Here is a 14,965-nt window from a genome sequence, read left to right on the forward strand (position 1 = left end):
AACCGGATTCTTGTCTCAGATCACTGGAAATGACGACAAGAGGATTGCTTACTATCGGAAGATGTGTCTGATTGTATTATAGGTTCGTCTGACTGGTAAAGGAGGTGGCGGGAAATGTTCTCGGGGTGCTGTAAAATTGACGGACAATGTATATATTTATGGTCAACAATTTTTTCACGGGGGGGGGGGGGACTTTTTGCAGAGGGGGCGTTGCACCCTGCCCCCCCCCCTACCCAGTCATGGGTATGATCAGCCAGTAAATGTACACAAAATTATTCAACTGTAAAAGGAAAAACAAACTTACCCAATCACAAGTGGTAATTGAAGATCGTCAATATACTGAAAACCTTTTCTTGAAGACATAAAACATCAACCTAAAACAAAATCAAAATGTTAAGCATTAACTGGGTTAGGCTAGCAATAAAATCAGTGGCGAGCCCACAAAATGGGCGGGGAGGGTTTTTTTAATGATTTCAGAACGTATGTAGGCCTACTTTTCATTTCAAGTTAGCCATAGCTCCACGAGTCAACCCCCACCCTAGCTACAATATGTATCGTTAAACTGTGGCTGGAGTAAGGCGGACGACATCGGTAGAGGAACCATTTCTACCCCTACCGTTTTTTGATCGATGCTAAAATGCCTATGTGTCTGTACCAAATTGGTATTTCGCCGGGAACTATTAAAAATCCTGACGCGACCATTGAACATGTTATCCCCAAGATTCTGTATTTATTGTGCTCTTCCTGTGCGAAGAAAAAAAAATCGCCCATTTTTTGGAACTACAGCCATAAAAATAAATTTTTTAGGTCATTGCACTTACAGCTGGCAAAGAACGACATCTAGTCCTTCGGATGGGACGTAAAACAGAGGTCTCTCGTACACGTTGGTATGTACATAAAGAACCTCGGTCACTTGGAATTGAATTGCTGTCCGGAAATACATCACTGGTACCACACTGTACATATATCGTATGTCCGTCTTCATTATCCCTGTTGGTGACGAAAAGTAGGATGTTAAACCCCATTTCATCCAGGGCTCCTGTGACATACTCAGTCATTTGCCCCATGCAAGATTAATCGGGTCCTAATCGTACAACTTCATTTTCTGATAATTCATTGATAACAAATTAATAAACATACCCTTAGACATTTATCTCACTTCACCGCCAACTATTCACCTTCTAACAGTTTTATAACTGCATCGACTCTGCGTAGAGCACGTGTTTTTCCCATACTAATCAGCTGCACTCGATAGTCTATGTCGCCAAGACGTCCAGCAGCGCTATCCAAGACGTTACAGCCACACGCTTTATATTCAATCTTATTCATTAGACCAATGAGCATTGTATTTATCCCAAAATTGCAAAAATGAAATATATATATAAAAATGTACGTATTATTGAAGGGCGAGTTCCTGGGGGGGGGGGGGGGCTGAATGGTTAGCGCGTGCGCGTTGTATAACATGGTCTGTCATTTAGTTAACTGGCGTGGTTTCGATTAGCCGGTTGTATGTGACAAGCAGTAGGGTCGCCTGTCCAAACTCGTGGGTTTTCTCCGGGTCTTCCGTTTTCACCCTACTGCTAAAGATCCCTATACGCGCAAGCGAATTATTGAAACAAAGTGAACCACGTGCTAGTCATGAAATGACCTGGTTTGTGTCGAGTGGAAGTTAAACCCCTACTGATGCTGGCAGGGAAAACCTGTGTCATAATATTAATTCGCAATACCCCCCGCCCTCCCCCTTGACTTTGGATACCTTTTATTTTCCTTCTTAGGTTTCAGACTTAGACTTCCACAACTTTTGATTTGCATACCCTTTCTATTGGACCATCGTGTTATTAACCATATTAACTAATTGTATTTTAACTACGTATTTCCAAATAAGGATAAATCTGAGATAACTTTTTGATCAATTACAACTTAAAAATCTACAATTTTTTCTTCGTAATTCAAACCGTTACATAATTCGTGATTGCAATTTTAAACAAAGTATTTATATTTTTCTCAAATAATTTCTTATGGGAGATGAATATAATATATAAGCACAAGCATCAGTGTTTTTTCTTATAGTAATCAATAAATATTTCCACGATTTAGAGAGTTGTATAATTAATTATGGATGTTACAATTAATCGTGGAAATATTTATTGATTAGTGTCAGAGTAAAAATATTGACGTATGTATATGTAATGGCTTTATAATTATGTTTTAATATTTTTTGTACTTATATGTTTTAATATTTTTTTGTAATTATATGTTTTAATAATTTTTATAATTAAATGTTTTGCTATATTCAAAAAAGGGTGATCGTGTTCAAAAAGTTTCATTCATTTTGGCTACCCCTGTTTTATGGGGGGGGGGGAGAGAGAGAGAGAGAGATGCAAACTGGGTCATTTCGGGACTAACATGTAGTAAATCAGCGGAAGGAAGCAAGCAGGGACACGGAGAAAATCCACGAGAATAGGGAGGCGATTTTTCCTGGTCACGAAACCACGCCACAGACTCTAAGCTCTATAAGAGAATCGTACGTGTTTTTGGTTGTTTTCGGGGGTTTTTTTACCTTTCAACCACCACCCATCCCCTTCAGCCACCACCTCCGTCTGACTTGAATAGGCCAAATGTCCCATTAAATATATAATACTAGAAGAATGTCCGGCTTCGCTCGGGGGTCATAACCCCGAAACCGGAAGTGGTAGACTAACGCCACCTGGCCTATGTAACTCCCCGGTCCGAGCTACCCCTATACCCCAAATTTCAGACTCGGGGCAGACCTAGTGTAGCCGCCAACCCCGAACAGACAGACAAGCAGACAGACAGACAGACAAACGACAGTCACAAATATAGATAGATAGATAGATAGATAGATAGATATTTGTAACGAGGTATATATTAAAAACTTCATTATTTGTGACGAAGTATATATAATTTTTCATTATTTGTGACGAAGTATATATAATTTTTCATTATTTGTGACGAATTATATATTAATATCTTCAATATTTATGACGAAATATATATCAATATCTTCATGATTTGTGACGAAGTATATATTAATAGAGACTTTTGGCAAGCGGATTTTTCCCATCCGTATCCCGTATCCATATCGTATACGTGATACGTTGCGTCAATGTAGTTTTAGAGTTTTGGCAGATTTTAGCAATTTTTGGTTTCACTAGTGTATTATTTCAGAGAGTTTAGCCCGAAGATCAATCAGTATGCAGACAGGCGGGAAAAATATGAAAATTCCGAGAAAAACCCATCAAAAATAATGATTAAATTCCAGTCGTTATCACTGTTAAAATCACATCAAATATACACCTTCGTGTTCTGGGATACACACAGATTCATAAAAACGCTATGATGCAACATTTCAGCGTCTAAAAGTAGCAAAAAAGACGGTAAAAAGACGACAGTGTTATACGGACCATTTCGTATGAAAGCCGTTCCATACGTGCTGTCGTATCCGTGTGCCGTATCACGTATGAGAAATACACAGACATTGATGACGTCACACGCAAAATCCATACGGATACGCGATACGGACCAGGAAATTACGCTTGCCAAAAGTCTCTAATATCTTCATGATTTGTGACGAATTATATATTCATAAGCTATTTAAATTGATATTTAAGATATATATAACAAAGCCATATATTATACAAGAAAATATATGATATAGAGAAAACCATGCTAGTTTCAATTGATGCAGGACGGGGGGGGGGGGCACAAGGACAGCTGTCTAGTCGTTCGGGTGGGACGAAAAATCGAGGTCCCGTGTACGCATTGGTGTGCACGTAAAAGATCCCTTGACAGTTGGAATTCGATATAAGAGTCGGTCGTAGTGCCGCTGTCCGGGCAAAATTTCCCTCATAACACACGGTATGGCGTAAGCTCGTCTTCATTAGCCCAGTTCGGAGCAGAACAGTGTGAAGTTAAACCCCACTTCATTTCGGCTAGATTCATATGCGGATACACAGGGATAGTTTTTATTATTATTATTTTTTGGAATTGGATGGTTTGGTTGTGTTTTTTTTTTTTGGGGGGGGGGGAGGGGGGGGGGAGTCTTCGTTATAGGTTTAACCATTAACACTGGGATTAACGCTGTTTACAATATTGTCGTTATATTAATTGTCTTTGTCAAACTTCTTTTCTGAATTATGTAGGCCTATAATCGTTTTTTTTTTAATTATTTGTTTGTTTATCGATCTTCGGGGTTCTTATAATATGTGCATTTGTCAATAAATAAATAATTAATAGGTGGCAAATCACTAGCAATGGTAAGGAACGAAAAGTATGCCTCACTACGGTCGACACCCATGTTGCCCCCCCCCCCCATTCTAAAAATCCTGGATCCGCCCCTGCCCCCCCCCCCATCTACAAATCCTGAATCCCTCCTCGAAACTCCATTAGACTTCCCATTATGTAAATCCGAGGTCTTGATGGAAAATTCGATTGGCGTTATATATGGCAACGACAATTTTTGCGAAAATATTCAACAGATTCTTTCGGCAACAATTTCTGTTAAGGTGTTTGGGGGGGGGGGGGCTTTTGCGCATGTGAAAACAAGCCTGTTTTAGGCGCCATTGCAAATATTCAGCAAATGTGAACAACCCAGGAGTTCTGCTTAAAATGTTAAAAAGAAAGGTAGGTGGCACAGTATGCTGTTTAAACACAAATTATTTCCATGCAGTAGCCTTCATATGACCGAAAGATTGTGTTGACGAGACATTTCCAGCGGTTTCGGTTTTAGGCTGAACATCATATCATGAACATTGTGAATTTGTTCAGGAAGTCGAAGAAAGACATTTTGGAAGACATCCCTGCTAATTAATTTAAATAATTAAATAAATGCATGATTTATTTATTTAGATTTTAGCTCTGTGGTGTAGACGAAATATTAAAGTGTTATTTTTTATTTTTAAATAACTCGTATTAGGTAACAGTAATATTTACACCAGTGTAACCTTTTTGTAATACATGATTTACGTTTATTTCGGCGAGTTGTAACTCGATGAATATCGAAGAATTCATCGATGGTTGTTCAACCGTACTCATAATTTGAGTTTGGTTGAACGAGGCTATTTCGACTAGATTATCAAGACTTATGCAGGTTGTCAAATATTAAAATAAGTTTTTGATCGAGACTACCAAAATAATAACCTCGTTTTCAAAAAGGAAGTAGATGTGATAAAAACGTCAAAATTAAAGAGGGAAGAAAATAATGAAAAAGATCCACGAATAACAGTATGAATTTTATTCTTTTTTACCTAAAATTGACCTGTCACAAATGAAAAACTGGGCATCGATTGCCGCAGTATTCCTGCCACAAGGAATAACACTGAAAGTGTCACGGTCTGGGACCGTTGCTTGTGGAGCACATCAGTTCACTCAGTGTCATTATAATGTAAACAGGTTGTTAATTTGTGATGTAAATGTAAAAAAAATAATCGAAGGCTGTCAATTTAATTAACAAAACCGAAATTTATATTACATCTCGTCTAATAAATAACTTAAAGGACAAAATTGGTGTCAGTCATAATTACATGTGTGATAGAACTGGTTAAATACATTCCAAATATAATTTTAACACAGAGATCATTGCTACGGGAGATGTGTATTTATGAACCATTTTTTTGAATTGTCAGATATCCTCTCACCGTCTCATATAATAGATTTTCATCGTCAACTGAATTATCAGTGAAATTAAATTTGATCGCTTATCTGTTATCGCTTGTTGCTTCAATCAGTTATATAGTAGGATAACTCGTATTGTCATGTTTGTCGTCACTTCCCGTTTCTTCACGTGCTTGTTACACATCTCCCATAGCAATGATCTCTGTGTTAAAGTTATATTTGGGATGTATTTAACCAGTTCTATCACATAAGTAATTATGACTGACACCAATTTTGTCCTTTAAGTTATTTATTAGACGAGATGTAATATAAATTTCGGTTTTGTTAATTAAATTGACAGCCTTCGATTATTTATGATTTACTAAAGTAGGGGTAAACACAGCGAATAATTTATCTTTATTACTATTACATCAACTATTTATTTAAAAAAAACCCCACATATTATATCTATATTGTTAATTTGAAATTAGACAGCATTCATTATGTCTTAAACTTAAAAATTGTATAATAAAAAGGATACATGGACATACCAGTATTGCAGGTTCTGTAATCTGTATGCTGCCATCTTACACAACCCTCACACAGTATAGCCTCCTGTCTAGAACTGACTCACAGACTATTCATTTTGACAGTACTCAAATAAAATGTAATAGTTTTTTCTGTGATATGCTTCATCAATTTCATTAGCTTACATTGTACATGGTTGTAGAAGATTGGTCAGTTCAGTACTGAGTACTACATGTACTGAGATCACTTTAATTAAAGTAATAACAACTTTTGGTCTTTTGTTAATTGATATTCTTTGATGTGGCTTCCTCAAAGGTATTATACATAACACATAGTTATTTCAAAGAAAATAATTAAACCAAACACAATGATTAATTTATTAAAACAACACTCTATTATTTTTAAAAACATAATGATCAGAGTTGTCTTTTAAAGATACATTAGTTAAGAGTTTAATAAAGAGTTGGCCGTACTTGCTTTAATAACAATCTGTTTCACAGAGGATTACGAAAGTCTTCTAATATCTCTGTAAAAGATGACTACCTTTACCACGTGACGTCTCATCACGCGGCGTCAATCATTGGCTCAATGGCGCGTGCATTGTTTACATAAGAGTAAAGACGTTCTAGTTTGGGCAGAATGGAGTCTTTTTACTCATTTAAATATCCATTTGCACAAAATAGGAAATATTTTTTACCAACAAATACGTAGAACGCAATTATTTATTTTTCTACAATGTAATACATAAAAACCATGTTTTAGAATTTAATTTGTCGAAGGAAAAAAGTTAATATTTGTGACTCATTAATAAGTCGCTTCTATGTCATCCTTATCAGTGATTGTAGCGGCCTAGCGAAAATTCACTACTGATCAGTGTCATTTAATAATTCAAAATAGATAAGAAAAGAAAACATTGAAAATTTCAGTCAAATTACTTTATTCTGGACTGAGTTGGAAGTTTGGACTAACTAGAAATAGGCATCAGCTGTGTCCGTACCGTCTTTGAGAATTGCCGATCGTTTGATTGACAGACGATAACTCCACCTACATATTCTCGATTATTAAGTAACATTCTCAATGGCTTTGGTACCCTCGCTTGGTAGTTTCCGGTAGTGACGTCAGTGATGGTAAACGTTAGCTTGGTCGACCGTTTCTTTATTTAATTTTAAATGGACGACTGTTTAAATCCAAGCTGTATCCAAGCCATCTGAGGGTCTACAGAGTTGATTTTGAGCTTGTCATGTAATAATCGTTCGGGTGGGACTAAACAGCGAGGTCCCGTGTATACAATGGTGTGCACATAAAAGAACCCATGACAGGTTAAATTCGATGTAAGAGTAGGCTGTAGTGCTGCTGTATGCAAAATGTTCCTCATAGGCACACTAAATTGCGTATGCCCGTAATGATTAGCCCAATCAGAGCAGAACGCTCTGACGTTAAACCCATTTTTATTTCATTTACATTTCAAGGGAAAATCAAACGCTATTTTTATGATAATCAAAAACAAGAATAAACTCTGTATACACTATGCACACATCTTGCCAAAACTACAAACAGTCGTAACTTGATTCAGAATGAAGTAATTTGAATGAAATTTTCAATATTTTCATTTTACATTATCTATATTTTGAGCTGTTATAGCAAGAATAGTCAGTTCTTTATCTTAATCTTACATAATGTAATGTTAAAGGGCAGGGTTGACAGAGCAGAGATGTATACATAACAATAGATCACCAAATCCAACTTTTGTTTAGAAAACAACTATTACAGATAATCTGACATTAATTTTTCTTGTCATTCTGTTAACTCAAAGAATTATGCTGTCAAAAATAGAGATGACGTTGAAATGAAATGAAATGGGGTTGAACGTCCCAGTCCTACTGCTTATGGAGACAGAGGGAGATGAGGTTAAAAGACCCAGTGTTTTGAGTGTTGCCAATGAAAAATTTGATAAAAAAAATTGTTTTGTATAAATATTTCTAATACTAATTGTTGATATTTATTTACAGGTGAAATGGGGCTGATTATTGCAGATTGTATCCAAAAATACTCAACATATATGTACCATTAGACTTATGGTAACAGATTATTTAAGGGACAAAGCATGAATGAAGTCATGGAAAAAATCTCTGATGAAACCACCAAACTGAATCTTGTAAAGAAAGATCTGAACAATGGTAACAGTTCAGAAATCGAGAAACATTCTGAACCGGCCATTGATCTGTTCCTGGAGAATAATTTGAATAGCCAAGAACGTGAAGCTTTTCTTCAGGAGCAAATACCAGGAACTTCAGAAGAACAAGCCAGCACATCGGCAAGCGACCAGGTTGAAAGAAGGTTAGGCCCTGTGTCACCTAGAAAACGGAAGACTCAAACAGCTGTAGTGAGTGAAGCCTTCCATTTCCTGCGCTGTGAGGATGATGCAGAAAAGAATGTAGAATTGGTTCGTATTCCTCCAGAGGGATGCGAGTCGGTAGAAAATGTAGCGCAAATTGTCTCAAATCACACCAGTGATGCATTAAATAATTCTGTAATATACCATTCACATTCATATCAAGAAATGGGATCAATCACAGTTGATAACTTGGTTTGTTATGATGACGATGTAGTGAACTGTTCTAGAAGTAGCATTGAAATAGATGGCTGTGAATCAGAATCTGATGTTCCAATGCCGAAGAGTGCTTCCGTTACTACCGATTTAAATAGTACTGCTAAGAATATTACTACTGATACGGATAGTACTGCTAAAAACATTACTACAATATCTGTTTCGAATTTTAAAATAGGTAACACTAAAAATGTTGATTTGGAAAAGACAGACAGCAAAGAAAGACAAAATCTTGAGGGTTCTGAATTCAATTCTGGTACTTTAGCCTACACTAAAAATGTTGATTTGAAAAAGACCGGCAGCAAAGAGACCAAGAGACAAAATCTTGATGGTTGTGAATTCAATTCTGATAACTCAGCATCTGGCAGCATTGTGAAGATTAGTGCTTCTGATGATACTAAAGATATTAAGACAACCTCAACTTGTGCTTCAAATCATAAAATAAACAATGTTGGCAGCAACAAAGAATGTGTGGTCAATCATGATACAGTTAAATGTAATAGCCTGGAAAAAGATTTATCAAATAATTCGGTTGATCTGCAAGACTCTTCAGAATCTCTCAAGTCTGAAAATTTGGACATATTAGGAAGTGAGTCAAGTTCGATAACGACATCTCCCGATCAAAACGAGATAAGTGCAATCAGTGAAAAAGAAGTGGTACTGCGTCGACAATCTGATAAAAAGCTTAAACCGATATCGAATGCTGAATTAAGTGATGACTCTTCAGATGAGGACTCAGGTTTGTACATAATTACTTATTTATTATTTCCGTTTTGTCATGAAATAAAACCTTAACTTTTTTCTTTATTGTGGTATAAGACATTATTTTCCTTCCCAAATTGTTAATCTTGCATTGTCATTTTACTTGCAACCTTCTGTCAGCATCCAAATATTTAACAAAATACACACCTCCTCAGCTCAGAGAAGGCTGTGTTATTTGTGATCTAACGAGAATAAGACTCCAAGAGATAAATGGATGTTGTCCAGGCATACTTCCATCATATTAGGCAGTATCCAATTCTAAAAAACGAACCTGTCCTTCTCAGCTCAGAGAACTGTAGCATCCTGGCTCGGAGAAAGCTGTGATAAATGGTCTCTTGAAAGAAGAGTTGACTGGAAGTTGTCCTGGCTTCCTTCACAGAGAAGGCTGTGTTCATTGTGATCTAACGAGAATAATAAATGGATGTTGTCCTGGCATCCTACCATCATATTCTGGCAGCATCTAATTCTAAAAAACAACCCTGTCCTTCTCAGCTCAGAGAAGGCTGTGTTACTACATCATGGACGCTTGGAATAATAAAGTTTCGAATGGACCTTATAAAGAAAAACAGTCTTCTCAGTTCAGAGAAGGCTATGTTACTTGGAATCCAGCCAATTTAAACTATGGCATCTCTGCTCAGAGAAAACTGTAGTAAATGGTCTCTTGGAAGAAGAATTGAATGGAAGTTGTCCTGACTTCTACACTCTTTTTCCTAATTTAAACAACCACAGCATCTCAGCTCAGAGATGATTGTGTGTGGTACATGGAATCCTTCCATCAGCATCTAAAATTAGAAAAATAAAGCCACCTTCTCAGCTCAGAGAAGACTGTGGGTACTTGGAATATTGCAAGAATCGACAAAAGTTCTTTTTTAATTGTGATATAAAAAAACCTTCCTCTGTCTATTTTACACAACCAAAGCATCTCAGGTCAGAGAAAACCTTAATTATTTAGAATAATAAAAGCTTAATAGATGTTGTCCTGACATTATTCCACCAGAATCCAAATTGTGGTAAATAACACACTTCATCTCAGCTCCGAGATGGCTGTGTTAATTGTTATCTAGTCAGAAAAGGAGGTGAATGGATATTGTCTTGGCATCCTACCATCATGTTTATGCAGCATCCAAAGCTACATGTATATATTAAAAATAAAAATCTACTCAGCTCAGAGAGGGCCATATTAATAATTGGATGCTTTGGATAATAAAGTGGATGGATGATGTTTTGACAATCATTTCTCCAGGATCCAAATTTGGGTAAGAAAAAAAAAACCAACAACCCCACCTCATTTCAGCTCAGAGAAGGCTGCGTTATTTGTGATCTAGTCATAATAAGAAAAGAGTGGATGTTGTCCTGGCATCCTATCATCATATATTGACAACATCTAATTCTAAAAACAAACCACTGCTTTTCAGCTCAGAGAAGGCTGTGTTACTACATGGACACTTGGAATATTACATGTTTTTGATGGACATTAAAACGGAAAACCTAGTCTAATTCTAAAAACAAACCTTTGCTTCTCAGTTCAGAGAAGGCTGTGTTACTACTTGGATGCTTAGAATAATAAAGTTTGTACATACATTCTTCGATTGGGATCCAAATTTTGCATCTTTACATCAGCATCTGAAATTAGAAAAAAAAACCCACCCCATTTCAGCCCAGAGAAGGCTGTGTTAATTGTTATTTAGTCAGAAATAAAGATGAATGGATGTTGTCATGTATCCTGCAATCACATTTTGTGCAGCATCTAAAGCTACATGTATATTAAAAATATAAACCCTTCTCAGCTCAGAGAAGTCTGTACCGTATTACTAATTGAAATGAACGCTTGGAATAATAAAGTGGGTGGATGATGTTCTGGCATATTCCTCCAGGATCCAAATTTTGGTAAATAAAACCCTCCCACCTCATTACAGCTCAGAGAAGGCTGTGTTAATTGTGATTTAGTCAGAATAAGAAATGAATGGATATTGTCCTGGCATCCTACCATCATATACCGGCAGCATCTAATTATAAAAAAAAAAACAGTCCTTCTCAGTCCAGAGAAGGCTGTGTTACGATTGGAATAATAAAGTTCTGAATGGACCAGAAAAATGAAAGCCCAGTCTTCACAGCTCTGAGATGACTGTGTTAATTGTAGTTCAGCTAAAATAAAAGATGAATGCATGTTGTCCTGGCATCCTACCATCATATTCCAGCAGCATCCCTTTCTAAAAAAACTTCTCAGCTCAGAGAAGGCTGTGTTACTACTTGGATGCTTGGAATAATAAAAATACAGACATCATTCCACCAGAATCCAAATTTTGCTATAAAAACCCCCAAAACCTACCCTCCTCAGCTCAGAGATGGCTGTGTTATTTATTGTTATTGAGTCAGGAATAGAGGTGAATGGATGTTGTCCTGACTTCTTACCATCATATTCCAGCAGCCTCCAATTCTAAAATAACAAACCTGTCCTTCTCAGCTCAGAGAAGGCTGTGTTACTACATACGGTAGTGCTTGGACATACTTGGACGCTTGGAATAATAAAGTTCTAAATGGACCGTAAAAAGGAAAATCCAGTCTTCTCAGCTCAGAGAAGGCTTTGTTACTTGGAATCCAGCCAATTTAAATAACTCTAGTATCCTGGCTCAGAGAAAACTGGTAAATGGTCTCTTGAAAAAAGACTTGAATGGAAGTTGTCCTGGCTTCTTTGACTTTTTTTCCTAATTTAAACAACCAAAGCATCTCAGCTATATGTGGGCTCTTGGAGGAATAAACAACTATATCAGCATCTGAAATTAGAAAAATATAGCCACCTTTTCAGATCAGGGAAGACTGGGTACTTGGAATATTGCAAGAATTAGCAAAAGTTCTTTTTTAATTGTGATCTATTCCAGTCATATCAAAATTTTAGAAAAGAAACCTTCCTCTAACTCTCTTTTTTACACAACCAAAGCATCTCAGATCAGAGAAAACCTTAATTATTTAGAATAATAAAAGCTTAATGGATGTTGTCCTGACATCATTCCACCAAAATCCAAATTGTGGTAAATAAAACACTACATCTCAGCTCTGATATGGCTGTGTTAATTGTTATCTAGTCAGAAAAGGAGGTGAATGGATGTTGTCCTGGCATTCTACCATCATGTTTGTGCAGCATCCAAAGCTACATGTATATATTAAAAGTAAAAACCTTCTCAGCTCAGAGAAGGCCATATTGCTAATTGGAAGCTTGGAATAATAAAGTGGATGGATGTTGTTCTGACATCATTCCTCCAGGATCCAGATTTTGGTCCCCGCCTCCTCCCATTTCAGCCCAGAGAAGTCTGTGTTAATTGTTATTTAGTCAGAAATAAAGATGAATGGATGTTGTCCTTGTATCCTGCCATCACATTTGTGGAGCATCTAAAGCTTCATGGATATTAAAAATAAAAACCTCATCTCAGACTGTATTACTAATTGGACGCTTGGAATAATAAAGGGGATGGATGATGTGCTGACGTATTCCTCCAGGATCCAAATTTTGGTAATACAGAAAACCCACCTCATTTCAGCCCAGAGAAAGCTGTGTTATTTGTGATCTCGTCATAATAAGAAATGAATGGATGTTGTCCTGGCATCCTGCCATATATACTGGCAGCATTTAATTCTAAAAAACAAACAACCTGTCCTTCTCAGTCCAGAGAAGGCTGTGTTACGAATGGAATAATAAATTTATGAATGGACCGGAAAAATGAAAGCCCAGTCTTCACAGCTCGGAGATGACTGTGTTAATTGTAGTTTAGCTAGAATAAAAGATGAATGCATGTTGTCCTGGCATCCTACCATCATATTCCAGTAGCATCCCTTTCTAAAAAACCTTCTCAGCTCAGAGAAGGCTGTATTACTACTTGGATGCTTGGAATAATAAAAATACAGACATCATTCCACCAGAATCCAAATTTTGCTATAAAAAAACCCCAAAAACTACCCTCCTCAGCTCAGAGATGGCTGTGTTATTTATTGTTATTGAGTCAGGAATAGAGGTGAATGGATGTTGTCCTGACTTCTTACCATCATATTCCAGCAGCCTCCAATTCTAAAAAAACAAACCTGTCCTTCTCAGCTCAGAGAAGGCTGTGTTACTACGTACGGTAATACTTGGACATACTTGGACGCTTGGAATAATAAAGTTCTAAATGGACCGTAAAAAGGAAAATCCAGTCTTCTCAGCTCAATGAAGGCTTTGTTACTTGGAATCCAGCCAATTTAAATAACTCTAGTATCCTGGCTCAGAGAAAACTGGTAAATGGTCTCTTGAAAAAAGACTTGAATGGAAGTTGTCCTGGCTTCTTTGACTTTTTTCCCTAATTTAAACAACCAAAGCATCTCAGCTATATGTGGGCTCTTGGAGGAATAAACAACTATATCAGCATCTGAAATTAGAAAAATATAGCCACCTTTTCAGATCAGGGAAGACTGGGTACTTGGAATATTGCAAGAATTAGCAAAAGTTCTTTTTTAATTGTGATCTATTCCAGTCATATCAAAATTTTAGAAAAGAAACTTTCCTCTATCTCTCTATTTTGCACAACCAATGCATCTCAGGTCAGAGAAAACCTTAATTATTTAGAATAATAAAAGCTTAATGGATGTTGTCCTGACATTATTCCACCAGAATCCAAATTGTGGTAAATAAAACACTACATCTCAGCTCTGATATGGCTGTGTTAATTGTTATCTAGTCAGAAAAGGAGGTGAATGGATGTTGTCCTGGCATCCTACCATCATGTTTGTGCAGCATCCAAAGCTACATGTATATATTAAAAGTAAAAACCTTCTCAGCTCAGAGAAGGCCATATTGCTAATTGGAAGCTTGGAATAATAAAGTGGATGGATGTTGTTCTGACATCATTCCTCCAGGATCCAGATTTTGGTCCCCGCCTCCTCCCATTTCAGCCCAGAGAAGTCTGTGTTAATTGTTATTTAGTCAGAAATAAAGATGAATGGATGTTGTCCTTGTATCCTGCCATCACATTTGTGGAGCATCTAAAGCTACATGGATATTAAAAATAAAAACCTCATCTCAGACTGTATTACTAATTGGACGCTTGGAATAATAAAGTGGATGGATGATGTGCTGACGTATTCCTCCAGGATCCAAATTTTGGTAATACAGAAAACCCACCTCATTTCAGCCCAGAGAAAGCTGTGTTATTTGTGATCTCGTCATAATAAGAAATGAATGGATGTTGTCCTGGCATCCTGCCATATATACTGGCAGCATCTAATTCTAAAAAACAAACAACCTGTCCTTCTCAGTCCAGAGAAGGCTGTGTTACGAATGGAATAATAAAGTTATGAATGGACCGGAAAAATGAAAGCCCTGTCTTCACAGCTCGGAGATGACTGTGTTAATTGTAGTTTAGCTAGATTAAAAGATGAATGCATGCTGTCCTGGCATTCTACCATCATATTCCAGCAGCATCCCTT

At 36.8% G+C, this 14,965-nt stretch overlaps 1 protein-coding gene across 1 annotated transcript in view; it reads left to right on the forward strand.

The window, feature by feature from the left end:
- The first annotated feature begins 5,175 nt into the window (after positions 1-5,175).
- The window catches only part of LOC126823026 (uncharacterized), a 42,062-nt gene continuing 32,272 nt past the window's right edge, over positions 5,176-14,965 (forward strand). Inside the window, exons 1-2 of the mRNA XM_050551845.2 lie at positions 5,176-5,244; positions 8,151-9,488. Coding sequence (XP_050407802.1) covers positions 8,246-9,488 — 1,243 coding nt within the window. The 5' untranslated portion in view covers positions 5,176-5,244; positions 8,151-8,245. The remainder of the gene's footprint in view (positions 5,245-8,150; positions 9,489-14,965) is intronic.

This window comes from Patella vulgata, chromosome 1 (assembly GCF_932274485.2).
Source record: "Patella vulgata chromosome 1, xgPatVulg1.2, whole genome shotgun sequence".
Classification (NCBI taxonomy): domain Eukaryota; kingdom Metazoa; phylum Mollusca; class Gastropoda; family Patellidae; genus Patella; species Patella vulgata.